This window comes from Hipposideros armiger, unplaced genomic scaffold (assembly GCF_001890085.2).
Source record: "Hipposideros armiger isolate ML-2016 unplaced genomic scaffold, ASM189008v1 scaffold_417, whole genome shotgun sequence".
Taxonomy (NCBI): Eukaryota; Metazoa; Chordata; class Mammalia; order Chiroptera; family Hipposideridae; genus Hipposideros; species Hipposideros armiger.
Genome location: NW_017731767.1, coordinates 497,276 through 516,307, shown reverse-complemented (window position 1 = coordinate 516,307; position 19,032 = coordinate 497,276). Strand labels below are relative to the sequence as shown.

The following is a 19,032-nucleotide window of genomic DNA, read 5'->3' as shown; positions in this document are numbered from 1 at the left end:
GCTTAATTGGCGATTTGTCTCAGCACAGGGAAACAACATGGGAAGGGTGTAAGAAGGAAAAGAGGGGAAAGCGAGGAAGCTGGGGTGCTGCAAAAAAATGCTGGGGGCCGTGCATGGCAGGACTGCTGGAAGGAGCAGAAATGGTGGGGTCTACTGCAGACAGCCAAGAAGGAAAGAGCAGGAACCTGGAGAGGCGGGCTCCTTGGGAACAGGTCTGGGCAGAAGGTCTAAGGGCCGCCAGCCTTGGTGGGGGCACGAGGCCTTGTGGAAGCAATCACTTAACCGAGACCTTGGCTGGGGAGTCTTCAGGGCTTTCTCAACCCTTTCTCTCTGCACCTCCTGAGGTTCCTCAGGGAAGCATCTGGGCTGTGCTGGCCCAGGTCCCCTCCTGCCACCACAAGATCCTGGGAGGGGCACCCAAAGTCATGTGGAGCGATGTCCCACAAAGGCGAGCCTCAGTGGTGGCCTAGAGCCTGTTCCCTCCGCCCGAGGCCAGGAGGTGAGCCCTCCTCCCCTCCTCCTAGCAGCCAGAGCAGAAGCTGATTCTGTGTCTGGGGCAGCAAAAAAGCAGGAGTGCCTCCCCACCCTTCCGCCTTGCTTCTCCCCCAGCCCAGCCCCCCCGGCCCATCCACTTGGCCCTTCCCAGTAGGGACACATTTGGAAAACAGCAGGCAAAGCACCATCACCATCAGGTCAGACCTTCATCTTCCTGTGTTGGAGATCAAAGCTCCTGTCCCCAGGCCTGAGCAGAGCATAGGTGCCCTGTGCACATTCCACACACTCATGGCTGAACTCCTTGGCCCCAGACACCCACATCTCAAGGACACACACAGGCTGCACCACCAGTGTGTCAGGCAGAAGTATCCTTCAGCCAGCCTCCATACACACCTGCATGCACACAGGTGCGTGCGCACACTCATGCGCGCGCGCGGGCAACTCCTTCTATTCCACCTGGGCTCTCCAGGTCAGCCCACGCCTCCTGTCAAGACTGGAAGTGACAGTGGGTGGGTTCACCAGGTAGGGGGTAGTCTGTGGGGGTTTGGAGGACTGAAGACAGCTCCCCTCACTCTTTACCAGACTCTACTCCTTTCTATGAAGTTGGGCTCTTTAGACGAGCAGCTCTGAGCTTGGTCAGCTCAGGGAGATTCTGTCCTCTGCTCCCCGGGGCACATTCAGCAATGTCTGGAGACATTTTTGGCAGTCACACCTGGTGTGTGTGTGGGGGTGCTACTGGCATCTAGTGGGTGGAGGCCAGGGATGCTGCTCAACACCCCAGAGTGCCCAAGACAGCCCCACCCCCAGAGAATGCTCTGGCCCCAAATGGCAGCAGTGCCCAGTTTCAGAAACTGCTTTAAACCATAAAGAGCAAAGGGCTAGGGCAACCTCTCTGGAGAAATACCAAGATAACAAAGCTGAGAAGGCTCTGAAGAGGCCACAGCCCCGCTTCTTCCCACCACGCCCGTGGGCTCTGCTACCCACTCAGTGACAGCCCCGCTCATCCCTGCTCCCTCCTTCGGTCTACATCTTCCTCTGAAGGATCAGGAGATGAGAAGCTGGGTAAGTGCCAGCGACGGTGGGAGAATCGCCAGGTAAACTGATGGGGAGGAAGAGGCTCTGGGCCGCCCCTGCTCTGGGCCAGGCCCCGTGGCGCCCGTACCTGCATCCACATCGTTGGGCCACCCACTGGACTGGCTGCTGCCAGCTGCTGGGGAGCGGCCTGTCCCAGGATAGAAGACATCATCAACAGGGCTCTCCATCTCACTGTCATCGATGGACTTGGGGCGCTTGGTGGTGCTGGGAAAGGAGGAGAGGGATCAGGTGGGCCAACGGTGGGCCAAGGCACTAGTACTCAGGCCAAGGAAGCCTGCACTGCTGGCCCTCTGTGTTAGGAGCAGGTGCCTTCTGACAGCAGCGCTTCTGGGCACTCACTGCATGCCCACCCCCAGACCAGCCTGAGAGCCCCTTAGGCCCAGCCCGCCTCCTCCTCCTCCTCCTCCTCAAGTCCTTTCTTGGTCTGTGACACCATCATTCACCGAGCTGCCCAAGTCAGAGAAGCAGGGCAAAACCCTCAACTGCTTCTCTGGCCCCACCTTCTACTTCCCATCAGCCCCCAGAACCAGGCGAGGCAACTGAGGCGCTCACCAGGGACAAAAATGCCAGTGGGTGCCACAAAACTTTGTCATCAAGCTATTATTTTATATTAACTATTAAATATGAAAATATTATAACATTTGAATGCAATATTTAAACAAATCAAAACGAATACCAAAAACCTCACAAAGAATAAAAATGTCCAAGTTTTTTTAAAAACGAGACAGGATCCCACCCTGCCCTTCACAACTGGCTGTGTCCACAGGCTACTGTGTCCACCCCCAAACATATCTCAACTATACCCCTCCCTCATGCTACTCCCCTAGCTCCAGGACTCAGCCCTCTTCCACTCCAGCCTGGCCAAGGGCCTCTAACTGGCTGTCAGTGGTACCTGCACATGCGGCTGCTGGAGGTGCTTTCTGGAACACATCCCCAGATCTGCTTAAAAGCCTTCAGTGGGTTTTAAGTCTAAGGGCCTTTCTCTGGCCTCTGGAGCCCTCTGTGGGGTGGTCCTGCCAGCATGTCCAGCCTCAGCTGGGAGAGAGGGCACTGACTGTAGTTGGAGTGTCTACCCATGCCCTTACCAGCCCCCTGTATATCTGGGCTCAAATGTCACATCCCCAAGAGAGAGACCTTCTGGGATCCCCACTGGGAGTGCCTTCCAGGCAGAGCCATGCCTTGTTCAGGTTTGTGTTCCCAGGGCCCAGTGTTCAGGGCAGCACAAAGTAGAAGCTTCAGGGGGTGGGGAGCACAGTGGGCTCTGGCTGCTCTGGAGTCAGTGCCATCAACGAGGGGTGACATTTTGAAGCACCCAGGGAACTGGGGTACAGCTGCCCACAACACACAAGATGGTCTGAGGGGCAGGGGGAAGGTTGGAGTCCTGGGCTCACCTGGTGGAAGGAGGGGAGGTGATGGACCGCCGCCCCAGGGTCACCTGGTTTATGTTGTAGTAGCTGGGACTCTCCAGGTCTGCCAGCGAGAAGTTGGGCCCTGATGCTGTGGCAACAGGAGCTGGGAAGAAGAGAGAGGGTGATTAGTTTGGAAGGTGCGGGAAGCCCTATGGGGCCTGTTTTGTTGCCAAGAGCAGCTTCCCAGAAGCCCTAAGGCAAGTTCACTGGGAAGCTTGCTGAGGAAACCTCCTCTGGCTGAGGGTCATTAAAGAAGAGCCCTCAGTTGTGATTTTTTTTTCCCCTCCAAAGCAGAGATTAGAGATGGGGCTCTCTGGATGGATACCTCTGCTCCACCCAGCCTGCTACCAATGAGGCAGACAATGTCCCAGGGAACCCTGTCTGCTCCCTCCCCCAGCAAGACCCCATCAGTGGGGGGCCACCTCCTTACCCCATTTCTGCTGACTTAAGTCCTGACCCCGAAGGAAGGACTTACTCTGTGATACTCTGACCAGCTCCGTCACATTCCAGACCCCAGAAGTCACAAAACAGTCCTGGAAACTTAAGTGCCCTGAGGAGGGAAAAGAGGGAGTGAGTGGAGGCGAGGCTAGGAGGGGCTGCCTCAAAGCACTCCCCACCTCCCCACTTGCTCCCTCCCAAGCCCCAAGTCCCAGCCCCAGGCTGGCCCTCAGGGGTCCTCAGGTCTACAGGGAAGAGGAGGTATGCTTCAGGTGAGCCCCCTCCTTTACAGCTGGCAGTTCACCTGAGGGACAGCTGCGTAAAGGGGAAGAACCAGGGAAGACAGATGAGCCGAGGTGTGGGAGGGTAGAGAAGGGCATGGGGGTAGGGTAGGCAGGGGGGTTGTGGGTGGGAGGGCAGGTGGCAGGGACACTGACCATTGGGCAGTGGTTTGATGTCCGCATCTCCTTGCTGGTTTGAACTATCTGATTGTCCGGATTCTGCAGGAGACACAAAGGGGGGATGGGTCAAAACCAAAGTGCCCCACAAACAGTTACTCCTCCGGCCCTGTAAACACCTTCATCCTCCCTCTCCGAGCAGCCCAGGGAGACCCGTAAGACCAGAAGAGGGAGAAGAAACTACTCTATTTGGTGGGGAGTCCTGGGCACTGCAGAGTGTTTGGTAGCATTCGTAGCCTCCACCCACTAGATGACAGTAGCACCCCAGTGGTGATAACCAAAACTGTCTCCAGAAACCGACCGATGTGCCCTGGGGAAACATCGTCTGTGGGTGAGCAGCATTGTCAGAGTCAGGGCAAGGAGGGCGCCCAGGAGAGAAGCCAATGACCATCTCTGCACAGCTGGGATGGATCCAAGGGTCCCCCATCCTCCACCCGGCCCAAGTGCCCAGAGGAGCAACCCCTTCCTTCCCTCACTTCATTAATTAGAGCCATTCCTGTCTGCCTGCGCCACCCCCACCTCACCTTTATGCTTATAGGCAGTGCCTGGCAACACAGAGGGGGGAGGTCTGCCCTGACGCCGTCGCCCGCTCTGTGCCAGCCTGTCTGGGCTGTCTCATGCCCCAGTGCCACAGCTGCTCAGAGGGAGCCCCGAGACAAGGGCCCATTGTGCGGTGGGAGCTCACAGAGGACTGGGGGCAGGGTGGAGTGTGTGTGTGAATATTTTGCTGAGCTTGGGAAAGCCCCCTGCCCCCGCCCCCCAGGTCCTCAAAGCTTTGTGTGCCAGGGGCACAACGGGGACCTCCAGAATGCCTGCCTGGGCATGACAGCTGGAGAGAGGGTGGCGGAGGGGGGCCAGGGCAGGTTGTGGGGCAGGAGAAAGGCAGGCGCTTGGTAGAGAATCAGCGGCTCACAGAGGGACAACACAAGGTGGCATTGGGAAAACTGGGCACTGGTGTTGGCCAGGGCTTTGCCCGACTCTTTGGAGTGATCCTGCCTCCTGGGTCTCACCCACCACCCTGCGGTCAGTCTGCTGGCCAGGAGTCCTCCCCGCACCGGCCTCACGGCTGAGCTGCTTGCATCGGGGAGTGCCCAGCAAGGAGATTCCTAAATGGTAACAGGGGCCCCCACTGGAGCTGGCATGCAGAACAGCAGCCTTCTCAGAGCAAAGGGCTCACCACGGCTCAGACCAGTTCCTGGCCGCCTGCCTCAGTGCGGCCAGCGGGAAAGGATGAGCTGCCCCCCAGTACGGTTTCAGGCTCCATTTCCCCCATTCTTACCTCGTTCAATTTTTTGAATGCCAAAAATGAATAATAAATAATAATAATAAATTAATGAATTTTGTTACAAATCAAGAAAACAGAGGTTTAAAAGTAAAGTGCTAATGGGAGTCCCTCACACGCTCCAGTTTGGGGTACATCCTCCCCTGTGGTGTGTTTGCAGATGGCTAGTCCCACCCCAGGCCAACTCTTTGTTAGTGGCACTCTGCTGTGGAGAGAACCTACGGGACCTCCTCCTAAGTTCTGGGGAGGGCAACCTCTCTGCCATGGCATCTTGTGGGTGTGAATTTTCTGTCACCCTCTCACCTGGGCCCATGCCTGGCTTTCTATGTCTGATTCAAGCCCTAGCTAGGCCAGAAGGGAGCAGGTGAGGGTCCAAGGCAGCAGGCAGCTCACCCTAGGGCCTCATTGGACCCAGGCCCTGAGGCTGCTGCCTCTCAGGGGTGCCCTGTCCCCAATTGCTAACTCGGGAAGAGCAGAGGCCCAAGACCAGCTTGCAGAACCTAGCAAGGGGCACATACTCCAGCCTTTGCTGCCCAGAAGCCCCTGCTACCTGACCCACCTGTCCCAGGACCGACTCAGTCCCCACCAAGCCCTCCAGGCCTGAGTCAGCGGAGTTGGGGAGACGGAAGGGGTCCCGGAGTCCACCCCACGGGAGTGGCTCGCACCCTCTGAAAATGGACAGGTGGAGACGGAAAGCCTTGCGCACGCGCACACCCAGCACAGGGACAGGAAGACTAGAGAGAACCCGACAAAGAGATGGAGGTGGGCCAGCGACTGAGGCAGAGACAAATGGGGCTCCAGGAGAGCGCGACAGACAGGAAATCCTCCTAACCAGGACACTGCCCCAAACGTTATTGCTGTTATTACTATTAGCTCCATGTAGAGAAGCAAGCAGGAGCGAAGATCGGCGCGGGCGAGGCGGCTGCCACGCGCCTCTGGGCGCTGCTCCGGGCACTGCTGGCAGCCATTTTAGCCCTTGGCAGCCATCTTACGGCTGGCGGCCCCAGCCGGCGGCCCCACAATGCCACCGCCGCCGGCCGGGCATGCTCAGCTTAGCTCCAGGACAAAAGGCAGAGACACTGGAAATCTGGACACAGGCTCGGAGGCACAGGAGCCAGCCCTGCGGCCCGGGCAGCTGTGGCCAGGGCCCCCCCATCCTGCTCAAGCTGCACCGGCACAGAGCAGAAGGGGCAGGGAGGGCTGAGCCCAGGCACCTGGGAACACCACGCCTCACTCAGAGGCAGCTGAAGCCCCCACGGGCCGTCCTCAGGCTCAAGGGCTCCACTAGTACAGCAAGAGCGGACCCCTGTCCCCACAGGACAGTAAGGGACGTGATGGGGGCAGGCTGTGTCAACCCAGCCAGTTTGGGAGGGCGCCTTGGACAGACAGGGGGAGTGAGCCGGCAGGAACCCAGCCGGTGGCTGCAGGGCCCAGACAGGCTGTTGGGCCCGTGGTGCACAGGCTCCCGGGGAGGACATGGAGAAGCCCTCCCCATCCAGAGATAGGGGACAGCCTGGCTAGCTTTCCTAAACGAGGGGCTCTTTGGCGAGGCCCTGAGGTCAGGGCCTGCTCTGGACAGCCCCTGGGGAGCACACAACACCCCAGCACCTTGACCCCCTTCCCTGTCTGGGCTCCCTGGGGGAGGGGATAACCCCAGGCCTCAGGACAGACAGGAGGAAGGCTCCAGGCCCCTCCTCATGGCTGCTCAGCTTTTATCTGGCAGAATGGGGCTTATCAGAAGCACCAGCTGAACAAACACACAAATCCACGGTTAGTGAGAGAAAACCCTCTGCCTGAACTCTTTATCTCCTGTTCGCAGGCCCCACGCACTGCCCCCTGCCAACAGCACAGGAGGAGACCTGACTGCTATAAGCGGGGGCTCCTCTCTCCACGGCCCCCCTTCTCCCCTCGCCCCTGACCCAGCACGGGGTGGCTCTCCCCTGGCAGTCCCTGCCAGGCAGGCGTGCATGAGTGAGCTTCTGCCACATAGGAGCCCCCCTCCAGTGTCTGCTTTCTCACCGGGGACAATGGGCCAGCTGGTGGCCTTCGGGCCAGTGGAGGGGCAGGGACAGAGTTGGCTGGCACAAGGCAGGCAGGTGCCTGGCTCCATCTTTTATCCTCTCCCACCCAGCCCACATCCCCGAGGCTGTCACTCTGATTCCCCAGCCTTCCGCGGCCACATCCTCTGGCAGTCTTTCCAGCCTCAGCCTTCTCTCAGGCCTTGTCACCCTCATCACCACCCCCCCAGTTCAGGGCCACCCTGACTAAGGCCAGCACAGATACCCAGACCCCCCTGCCTGCACCTCTCTTCAGAGACTACTGCTGCCTTCACTTCCTAGAGAGACTGGAGGTGGCACAGAGACAAAGGGCTGGGGCACCGCTACCTCCCCTCGGCCCGAGACAACTCAGCGTTTTCCTCCATCCCGCGTCCTGCGTTGAGAACCAGGGAACGCCTTCTGTGCTCTAAGCTTCCTCCCACAATGCCCAGCCTATGAGGCCTCCTCAAAACCAAATCCAGCCGCTATGTCCAACGACGGATGCCTGGGCAGACAGACATCAGGACCCCTGCCCCTGGGCCAGGTTGGGGATGGAGAGAATTTTGGAGCCCACAGCTTGTTCTGGTTGCTGCCAGGGGGTCAGGCTCGCTCGTGTGTCTCTCTCTCTCTTACACACACACACACACACACACACACACACACACACACACACTTGCCAGTGGTGCCTGGGGGGCTCTGGCCACTGAGGAGGCTCCCAGAAGGGAGGACTATGCAGGAGCAGCTGACGAATCTGGACTGTCTCAGCATGGACTTGAGTGGGCTCTGCAGAGCAAGGATCTGAAATGGGATTTGGCTCCTGGGTTCGGGGCTGCTCCCAATCACCTGCACGCGTCATCAGTAACCCCCATGTCAATGGCTTGTGGACCGGTGGACATAGGCAGCACCCAGACCTGGGTGAGGCACAGCTGACAGTTGGCAGTGTGGGCCCTTCTCTTCCTCTATCCCTCTGTATCCCCTGGGACAGCCACAAAGCCCCCCACCCCAAGTACTGTTTTTCACACACACACACACACACACACACACACACACACACACACACACGCTCTACCTTCTCAGTCCTTGAAGTTCCTACTTCATTCATTCAGCTCTTAGCCTCTCCCTTTGGAATCTGCTGTCTGGGCTCTGCACCCCTCACTCTGTCCTTCCTTCCCCTTCACTTTCCCTCTCTCTGGCCTTCTTTCCTCTCCCGCTCCTGCCTGTTTGCATGCATGTGTGCATGTGCACACGTGTGCGTGTTTCCAAAAGGGCTCTGCCTCTTTGTCGGAGCTCCGGAGCTCTCCAGCTGCCACGAGGAACCTAGCACCGCACATGCACCCGACTAACAGCACGTTTTTTTACATATATTTTTTCCAGTCACAGGCGGGGAGATATTTATGGCTCCCGCTAGGTGAGGGAGGAATTCCTGCTCACTGCAGCAAACACTGCCTCAGCTTCCAGCAGAGACAAATTCTGAGAGAAGGCCAACATGTAACTTGCGGGCCGCCCCCACGCTCATCACTGATGGAGCAAGTTCTTCAGGGCTGAGAGGGGCACACAGACCCGGCTCAACTACACTCACACATGCGTACCCACGCGCATGTGAACACGCGGGTGACCACAGCTTGGAGATGCCACCAGCCATTTCCTGCTGTGCTGCAGGGGTGGAGTGAGTGGTGTACCTAGATCTGTGGTCCCACTGTGCAGAGCATGCTCGGAGCTACGCAATGGGCCAGAGAGGAACCCCCTCTACTGGCCTTTAGGGGCCGGAGAGGAAGGCCCTCTCCAAGGGTGCGCTTGTCCTTCCCCTGGCTCTCCCCAAGCCTGAGGTTCAAGAAGCAGGTGGGGTGTGCTGTTCTGGGGGTGCCATCCTCTGAAGTGCTGATGCAATTCAGGAGCCGATCCTGGCCCTCCCCAGCATGGCACACCCCTCCCCCACTCCGGTGCGAGGAGCGTCCAGGGCACGGGAAACCCAATCTCAAGGGGAACCAGAGGCCCGGCCTGCAGCAATCAGAGCTGGAGAATGTAACTATTGTGCCTCTTGAAACCTAAGTCTGAGAATCTGAGACACCCTGAGGAGGGGAGCAGGATGGATGGGGGGCTTGGGGACGGGTCACAGAGGGGTTCGCCCCATCTCAACAAACAGGAGACTGAGGACCAGGAAGTCCTTGAGAACACAGGGCAGCCAGAGGGCAGAGCAGGGCGGGGCTTAGCCTGGGCCAGACCCAGGGGGCTTCTAGGATCATCCCCTCCTTCCCACCACTCCTCACTCCACCCCCACAAGCCAGCTTGTATTGGTACAGGCCCTGGGGCCATCCTGAGGTTTCTCCCTCCTGTCATCCCTAGACCCCCACATGGTTGGAGACAGAAGCCTGACCTAGAAGCACAGCCCTGAAGCTGTGGGTGGGGGTGTGGGCAGTGTGGGGAGACTGCCCCCATATCACCCTCATCTCTCCTTGTCTCATTCCCCCTCCACTTATGGATCTAAAGGGGCTTGAGCCTTTGACCTGAGTCACCTGCGCAGGAGGGGATGAGTGACAGGGAAGAGGCCCAGTCACATCTGAAGCACACAGGTGGTCTAGATCTGTCCTGGCTGCCCCTGGGTCCTGGGCCCATGAAAGGCCATCGAGGGGGAAGCGGGAAGCAGATCAGGCCACAGGGACCCGGCAGGACAGGGCCAGCATCTGGGTGGAACATTCCACTCTCGGTCCCTGGCCCCGACGGCACTGCCTTCTCCACCTCAACTCAGCCCACTTCCACGGGTGCTATGTAGGGTCCCCTCGGAATCAGGGCCAGGTCTGGCTACTGCAGAACTCACCGCCTGGCAGTGAAGCTACGGGAAGGGAGGAGAAGGTAAGTCCGTGGGCTCATCTGGTGCCCAGAACACCAGCAGAGTGAGCTCCGGTGGCAAGAAGCCCTGGGGCCTCCAGGGTGCTCCTGTGGTGTGAGCTGCTCAGCATTTCCCACCCTGCACCTCCCAGGAGAAACTTCCTTAGCACTGCCCCCAGCCCAAGGAGAACTAGAGATGGGGCCTGGGCACTGAAGCCTAGGGGAACTGGGTGCCCAGTTGCTCCTCCCCATGGGATAAGACCAGCAAAGGAGAGAGGAGGAACGCACTCCGGTGCAGAGCAGAGCACCCAGCAGGTACATAGAGCCTGTCAGCAGCCAATCCAAGCGCAGCCCAGCATTAATGAATGAGACACACTACCCACAGCAGCACTGGGAAAAGAGAGTGGGCCGGCAGGGGACCCAGTGCTGACCAGCATCTTGGACATCAGGGCTCCACAGCTGTCTGTGGAATGAATGAGCAGACCCAGGGCCTGGCAGAAACACCATCCCAGATGTTCCAGAGGTGCCCAGAGGCTAGGAAGTCCCACCAAAAAGAGATTGAAGGTGAAGCAGCCACTACTGAAGGATGCAAATGGAGGGAGGTCCTAGCCCCAGGCCTGTCTTCACCTCTGCCCTGAGCTTGCCCGTGGCCTGCCTAGGGAGGTGTCCTTGGTCTGGACTCCATGCCTTCTCAGGGGGGCACAATGGTGCTCTACCAGTCAGGACACCCCATCCTGGGGCAGGCTGGCCTCACCCCAGCCAAGAGGGGGCAAAAGGAGCACACTAACGGCAGGGTAAGGGGAGATGGAGGTGGGCAGCCAGCCACGGTGGAAAGGGCTTCCCGTTCACATTGTGCTCCAAAACCTACCGGCCCAGTGACCTTGGCCAAGTTCTGAACCGTTTCCTCATCTGTGACATGGAGATACTGCCCATCCCCTAGGGTTCCTGGGCAAGGAATAAATGAGAAAACAGGTATAAGGTGCTTAGCCCAGAGCCTGGCTCATAGTAGGGGCTCCGTGAACACCAGCTGTTCTTCCGCCTGGATCACCATTTCCCTTCACCTCCATTGGCTGAAACTCTACTCCTCATTCCGGGCTCAGCTCCAACGCCTCCTCAGTGAGGTGGCTGTGCCTAACCCTCAGCTCCCCTCCCACAGGAGCTCATACACTATGACACTTTAAGTTTGCCCTAGATTATAGTTTTTAGTGTCTCGCCCCAGAGACTACGGCCAGTGAGCCAAGGGGCTCCCTTGGGGCCTGGCCCATTACCATCTGCAAAGAGGGGCAGAGAGGTTTCCCCACAAATAAAAGGCAGAGCCAGACACCTTCTACAGGTGTATCCCTCTACACTGTCAGCAGCTGCAGTGAATGGTCTCAGGATGGTCACCACATTGGAAGTGGTGAGAGAGAGGCAAGGGAGGGGAAGGCCAGGAGACGGGCAAGGCCAACAGGGAAGGGGAGACACTGCTCATGCCCCTGGATTCTGAGAGTATTGGGCCCAAGGCCCTGCCCATCCTAGCCCAGCCCTGGGGATAGAGAGAGCTAAGAACACATGAGCATAGGCACTGCCCCACCGGCTGCTGGGTGCCATTCCTGGCAGCACCTGCTGGTGCCACAACTCAGCTGCAGCTGGAGCCAGCATTTCCGGGAGGGCCTGGGGCCAGGAGTCATATGACAGCAGGGTCCAAAAAAGTGGCCCCTAGCCCCTGAAGCTTCTGTCCCCTCTTCAACCTGATGGACAGAAGCTGACAGTGGAGAATGTCCCCATATCCTGTATGTCAAGAAAACACGAGGACCCTATGGAGCAGGTGCCCACATCCAGGCTAGAAGCCTGCAGAGCTGCTCCCCCACTCCCACCATTCTATTTCCAGCACTGCCCTTGCTGGCCCCTTTGAGCTGGCCAGGCCAGGCCAGGCCGGACAACGGCCCCCACCCCCAGCTGCTCTTAGGACTATTAATAGTGTCCCTACCTCCCAGGGCCAGGCATCACCCTCCTCCATCCCCCAAATATACTTGCCCTTGGTCTAATTATTTGTAAAGGGAAAGAGTCCTCCGACTTTAATGCCAACCCAGGATGAGAAGTGGGAGGCAGAGGCTCTGGAGGCCACTTAAGGGACAGGCCCGAGACAAGCAGTAGTTTGGGGAAAAGAGAGAAGGAGACTTTAAACTCCAGAGCAAGAGAATGACAAAAAGACAAAATTAAAACTATGAGAGAGGGTGGGGCCAAGATAGAAAATCTAGAAGTGTCTCAAAGCAGTTCAAAGAGAGAAGGCTAAATTAGAAAGGATCAGAGAAGTAGAAGGTTCCAAGAGAGGCAGGGAAAAGGGGAGAAAGCAGAGAGAAAGAGAAAGCAAAGGAAGAAATGACTCCTTTTAAAAAAACAGAAGGGGAGAAACTTTCCTAAAATATACTTAGGAGTGGCTTCGTGAGAGCAACTGCTTGGGCTGCATCCAGCTGCCAACATCTGTCTGGAGGGTGCTCGGCAATGGGAGACCCTCACAATGCTCTGGGGAAGAGGGGAAGGCAGAGGACAAGGAGGAGGTACAGGGAAAGAACAACTGACCAGGAAAATAAGGTGGTAAAAGCAAGTCCACATAGAGAGAAAATTCACTCTCAGTCCTGTGGAGGGGAAGGCCCCACACTCAGCACCTCCTCACCTATGGAAAAAGGGCCAGGTGGGCCAGAGGACGGCACGGATGAAGGAGGAGAACCCACCTACCTCCCGAAACAGAAACAGGCCAAAGCCACCAGCCACCCAGCCTCAGGTGCTCTAACTTTCTCAGCCCCCTAAGGGACAGCACCTGGTTCCTAGGCCAGTGATCCCCAAAGGAGCCTCCTCTACTGGGGACTTGCCTTGTGGGGGAAGATGGACTCTGGCTCACAGAAGAGCAACAAACACAAAAGAATGCCATAATCAAATGTCTAAGTGGAGCCCTTCCGCCTGGGGACTGGAAGCCCAACAGTCCTTCCTTCAAATCCCCCCACACTGAGAGCCTCTGGACAGCACAAGAGCCCTAAGGACCTGGTCACCAGGCCTCCCAGGCTGGGGGTTCCTGGCCAGGAGCACGCCACCAGACCATCAGCCCTTTGGGGTTAAGGCCTGTCCGTGTCGTTCACTACTGTATCTCCCACACCTCAGAGCACAGTTGGAGTAAATAGCAAGACTCTGAAGAGACACTTCTAGATCCTTCTTCCAACCATGGCTACACTGACCACCCAGGAGACAGAAGAGCCAGTTAGTTGGCACGTTCTCCCCTCCTGAGAAGGGAGCCTTTTTCCTGTAGACCCAAACCTTGACACTCACACCCAAGGAAGTGATGTGGAAACACCGATACTGCTAATCCTTCTGCAAAGTCCAAGTGGGCCCCGGTGCAGGATTGGACACACTGCCTGAGGGCTGGACTGACCAGAGGAAGGAACGGAAGTCTCCCTGTGAAGGGCAGGGCAGGGCAGTACTCTCGCAGGGCTGCTCCTTTCCCCACCCTGGAGGCCTTAAGGCAGCCGCTGTCCAGAACTGTCCAAGATGAGACATGAGGAATTTGGGCGTTTGACTCCAAATCTCCAACTCAGAGCCCTGAGAGTCCAGGCTGGGCCAAATGGGTGGGCGGGCAGGTGGCCTCCCAAAAAGCTGAACAGGTCTGAGTGCGGGAAGGAGCCCTGAACCCGGAGTCAGGAGCCTGGGGTCTGAATCCTAGATCTGCTGCTGTTGCGCACCCAGTGTATCTCCTGGGCCTCCTCTCCCTCCGTGTGCAACACAAGCCAGGCTTGCCTCAGACAGCAGGATGAGAGGGTGAGATGTAAGCAGGAATTTTTTTTTACCGAGAATGAAAGTGACAGTTTTGTATGCCATAAAGCACCAAGCATACATAAAGAAGGCGTTATGGGGCAAGGGGGAAAGCTTGTGGGACCCCATATTTCAGCATTGCTGCAATCCTGAGGAGCAGCCAAGTGGCATCTTCCAGAAGCCTGGACCCACCAAGGACGGAGTCTGGCATCTGGTAGAGGGCAGCTACCCAGACTCAGGGCTGGGACAGCCCAGGCTGCTGAGAGGACAAAATGACATCCTCCAGGCTGGCAGGTGCCAAATTCCCCACTCACAAGGCCCTGAAGGACCAAAAGCTTTCCAGGGCAGCGGGGCAGCAGGGCTGAGAGACCGCACCCTGAGGGAGCCGCGCGATGCACTCCCGGACGCCGTAGCTAGGTGGCGCAGCGAGTTAACACTAACTGCCCTTCGCCGCGGGCGGCGGGGTGGGGGCGGCGAACCTGCGCGCCGCCCGCCAGGGTCTCTAGGGGCCCGGGTTCCCTCTGTACACCCACGAGACCCGAGCAGGAAAGAGGAGGACCTGACCAGGCCCAGGCCACTCGGACCCCGGGTTGTGCCGCCCAAGGCAGCGGCCCTCGCTGCTGCTGCCAAGCACATCCCGTGATGTGATGTGAGGGCCGAGCTTCCCGTTCTCATTGATTAGGAACAGCTTGCGGTGCGGGGGCCGGATGGAAGGGGGCCGGAGAACGGCGAGCGAGGAGAAGCGGGAGGTGGGGGACTGCCAGGTGCATGGCTGCGGGGATAATCCAGTGAGCCCGAGCCCGCCCTGCGCGGCCGCCACTGCGGTTCTGAGTCCCGGCCGGCCTCCCCCAGAGCGGGGCTGCCCTGGGACAGTCTGCGGCCGCATGACCCCAAAGAGTGTTCCCAACACGCCCACGACGTCCCCACCTTTTGGCTGCACAGACCTGCCTCTGCGATTGATAAATGCTCCAAGGGGCAAGATTTCTCTCCTTCCCCCCACCTCTCAAAAAGTGAAAAATGGGGGCTAGAAGTCAGAGATCAGGAGCCAAAGAGGGAGAGAAATGGAGAAAAGTCAGGAAGAAAAAAAAAAAAAAACACCAGCGCTTTCTGCAGTGGCGGCAGCAGTTGGGCAGGCACACCCTCCCGGGGCAGGCGTGGAGAAAGGCCCCTTTGTTCAGCAGGGAGGTTAGCTGAGGTGAGGCCGCCCCCCCAAATCCCCCCTCCCTGGCCAGTGCAGATTGCTTCTCAGGGCTCCCGACTGGCCTGGCTGCTTCCCCGGCCCCCCAATCCTTCTCCCAGTCCTGCCAGCCCGGTGGAGCAGCCCAGGGAGTACTGCTCCCTGCCCGCTCGCTGCCTTGCCCAAGCACCAAAGGTCACTCTTGTGGGGCTGGGCTGGGCTCCTCCAATGGGCCCCCTGGATGCCTGCGCTGTGGGCCATTAGCAGCTTGCCCAGGCTACTCTTAAGCGGTGTGGTTTGGGGGTTAGATTCTGCACTCAGCAGGCCCCCCCCCCAAAAGCATGGCCTGAAAGGGTAGTGAGTGCTAGGAGGTGGCCCCCAGGAGGCACGGGCCTGCTGACCACGCCCCTCTCACCCACAGTGAGGCTGCAGGGGCTTCTCCTATACCCTTTCCAGAAATGGCCCTTTCCAATACCCTGGGCTAAGGGAGGCTCTTCCCGGCTTCCTCAAAGCAAGGGCTGGGCTCTGGTGCTGGGGTTACCCTCAGATAAGAGGCAGAGCCTGAGCTCACTCCTTGGCTTCCCGAGGAGGGGCCAGAGTGGGGTCATAAAGGGGGGCTGAGAACAGTTTCACCCCAAGAGTCTACCAAAGCAAAGGCTGCAGAGAGAGTGGGCAGGGGTGGAAGGGGAGAGATACTGAAAAGCACCCCCTTTGCTCTGCAGCACACCCCGCCCCCATCACACCCACTGGCTCAGGTGGAGGAGGGGACCTGAGGGATGGTAGTCCCCCAAACACAGTATGCCCTCCATTGGCACCCCCACCCCACCCACTAGGGTTTCTGGCCACTCTTGCAGCGATGCAGGCTCTCCAGAGCCCTAGGAGCTTTCAGGCAGAGCTTAGTGGCTTTACACTTGGCCAAGTGCATCCCATTCCAACTCCCTCCAGCTCCCATCCTATACAAGGGCAGCAGAAAACCCGGAATGGGGGATTGACCTGGATGGTTCTGCTCCAGACATTCCCCAGGCCTCCCTCATGCAGACGGTGGGTACCTGCTCCGCAGGAGGCCCCAACCTCCTTCCAGCAGTGATGGAAATCAAGGTCGTGCTAGAAGGGAGGAGTGGGGTGTCACCCATCTTGCCCGCCCTTGGCCTCTGGCCAGGGAAGTGGGGGAAGGGGAGAGGAGCAGCAGCAGCTGGAATCACAGGGAGCCGGAACCGTCCTGTCCAGCGGCAGTGGCGCTGAACCGGCTGCAAGAAGCTGCAGCTCAGATACACAATGTCCTGCCAAATCCCAGGCCTTTAATTCAATTAAGCGCAGGACACATTTCCCAGATTTCTCTGTGTGTCTGAGTGCATGTGAAAACCTTGATGTGTGTGAATCCCAGGAGCTGTGAGCATGCACCCATGTGGATGTGTGAATCCTGATGGTGGAGGCAGGAAAACTCGGGGAGAGTGGGTACTTCAATATTTTAGGAGGGCCAGACTCCAGATCAGGGTTCTCAACCCCCACCCCATGGATCATTCTGGATAGTGGGGCTGTCATGTGCACTGGTAGGATTCGAGTATCTCTGGCCTCCACCCACTAGATGCCAGTAGCATCACACCCCCTCAGGCGTGACAGCTGAAAATGTCTCTGCCATTGCCAAACGTCCCATGGGGGCAGAATCAGCTCTGGTGGGACCCACTGCCCTGGGGCACCAGATGAAGCCGCTTGTGTATTTACCACAGGCGCCTCGCCTCACCTCTCCCGCTTTGGGCTTAAATCCCAGTGTGCTTGGCTTCCCAAGTGTCTCCGGTCTGGCTCTTTTTTCTGAGATATTCTCCCCACCTTACCCATCTGGCCAGAGGAAGCCTAGAGCAACTCCTGTTCAGCGATAGTTTTATAAAGCGGCACGGTGCTGGGAAGTGTCCCCTTGGACAAGGGAAAGGAAAGCTCAGAGCACCTAACGTCATAATAAGGTCACGCCCGGATCCAGACAGAAGCCTGAGCTCTTCTACGTCGCTGGGGGGCAGAGCCCACAGGAGAGGTGGGGACTTGCCTGGGGACAGAGCCCTGGAAGGATGCCCTGTACTGCTCAGTCCCTGGAGGTCAGTGGAAGCCCCTGCACAGCCCTCTCTCCATCTGACCACCCCTCCTACTTGGGGGCTCCAGAGAAGCAGGAGCAGGAGACAGCTCAGTCCCAGTCCAGGCCAACTCCCCTCCCTGTTCCCGAGGTCACCTGTAGCTGTCCTGGAAGGGGGTTGGGGGGTACCGACTTCCAGAGGCTCATCTCCACTCAGGCCCAGGGAGCTTGCCTCTCTCCCCAGCCCTCCAGGAGCCCTGAACAGCCCCTTTCTGGGAGCAAAGCCAAAAAGATGGGAGAAGGATGTTTATAAGCTGCTAAAAGGGAAAAGGAAAAAAGTGGGAGGTGGAGCAGAGAGGCCCAGGCCTCCAGGTAGTGTGGACTGGGGCCTCGGTGGGGAGAGGATGAGGGAGGCAGCCTTCCCCAGGGAGCCTGACATCCACTTCATCAAGCAAGGTGGCACACCCCTGCCCTGCCCCATGGACCACAACCAGGCCTAACTTACACAAATGCAGGGGTCTCTTGCCCTACAGTGGCCTGCCAAACGACAGTTTCTTGACATTCTTATCCTGACCCACAGGACTCTGAGACAATACTGGTATTAGCTTGTCAAGGGCAGAACCAGGGAAGGGCTCAGGGCCCTGGGGAGCAGGGACTGGGGGTGTGGCAACAGGAGCCAGGCTCGGCGGGATCGAAAGCTGAGTTCCCAGTTCCTAGGGCTCGGCACACAGCTAATGGGAGGCTGGCAGCAGCAAATTGTTGTTTACTTTTAATTAAGTAAACAATGTCGGCTTTCCGCCTCCTCCCCTGCCATCCCAGCCAGTAATTTGGGGGATGACAATGGGGTTGTTTCCTTCCTCCTGCCTTCTTCCCTCCCTCCAAGCACTCCTGCTCGCTCCCTGCGCCCTGCGCCCTGCTCCAGCGGCTCAGCCGTTTTAACTTGCCAGTGCAGGGTGAGGCTCCACCCCAGGGATGGTGGGGGACAGGAAGGTCCTGGCTGACCCACTGCCGGCTGGGCCCAGTGGGAAGCAGGTTTCACCATCAGGTTCACCAGAGGGTCGCAAGGGCCACCTTGCCCTTAGAATCTCTAAAGATGTGGCCCATTTTCTCTCTGCCTCGTTCCCCTACAACCCTCTCTCTAAACCATCATCTCAAAAATCCAGAAACCGGGGCATCAAGAGTCTGAGCGACTCACAGCAGAGACCAAAGCCCCAGGTGAGAAAGAGGTTTTCCCAGGAGTTAGATAAGTCTGCCTCAGAGGTAATCGGAAGGCAGACACTTCTGGTCCACTCAAGCAGGTCAGTGGCTAGTGGATCCGTGGGGCCAGAGCTCACTAAGCCACCTGGCTGCTGGGCTATGGGTACCAGCTTTCTGCGGAAGCAGGGCTGACTTCAGAGCCTTGGTTCCTGCCATTCCTTGACATTTAAAGTTTTTGAACAATGTGCCCTGAATTTTCATTCTGCACTGGGCTCCACAAATTCTGTAGGTGGTTCTGCTCAAAGGCCCAAGTGAAGTGAGTGAGGAACAGGAAGGAAAGAAAGCTAGGTCCCCCAGCTTGGGGTAGGGGTACTGGGCTTTCCTGAGTGGAGGGGCAGGCAGGAGGGGGGAACCCTGAGTCCCCGGGGTAAGCTGAATTTCAAAGAACTCCACATAGACGGATTCATTCGAGCACAGGATCTACGCGGAAACAAAGTGCTCCTCGTGCCCTTTCTCAGTAAGGCTGTAAAGGGTCCACCTCTCCAAGAACCTCTGTGCCGTGGGCACGCTGCACGTGCAACGAAAGTGAGCAGAAGGGAGAGGAGGGAATTCGCTCGGTCCCCTCTCCTGCCTCTGCCTCCCAAAGATCCAGCAGTCAGGTCCCGAGCCAAGCCTGGCCCTGGCGCTCACTCGCATCCCTTCCTCCCTGAAAGGCAAAGGAGTCTTTCCAAGGTGTTGGGGGTGGGGTGGGGGCTGAGTCGTGTGCAAGCCCCA

At 58.2% G+C, this 19,032-nt stretch overlaps 1 protein-coding gene across 5 annotated transcripts in view; it reads right to left on the bottom strand.

The window, feature by feature from the left end:
• NFIX (nuclear factor I X) overlaps nt 1-19,032 on the bottom strand; it is a 64,827-nt gene that overhangs the window by 16,969 nt on the left and 28,826 nt on the right. For all 5 annotated transcript variants that reach the window (XM_019664188.1, XM_019664190.1, XM_019664191.1 and 2 more), the window contains exons 2-5: nt 3,875-3,937; nt 3,475-3,549; nt 2,982-3,102; nt 1,658-1,794 (exon numbers count right to left, since the gene is read on the bottom strand). In XM_019664188.1, the coding sequence (XP_019519733.1) occupies nt 1,658-1,794; nt 2,982-3,102; nt 3,475-3,549; nt 3,875-3,937 (396 nt within the window). The remainder of the gene's footprint in view (nt 1-1,657; nt 1,795-2,981; nt 3,103-3,474; nt 3,550-3,874; nt 3,938-19,032) is intronic.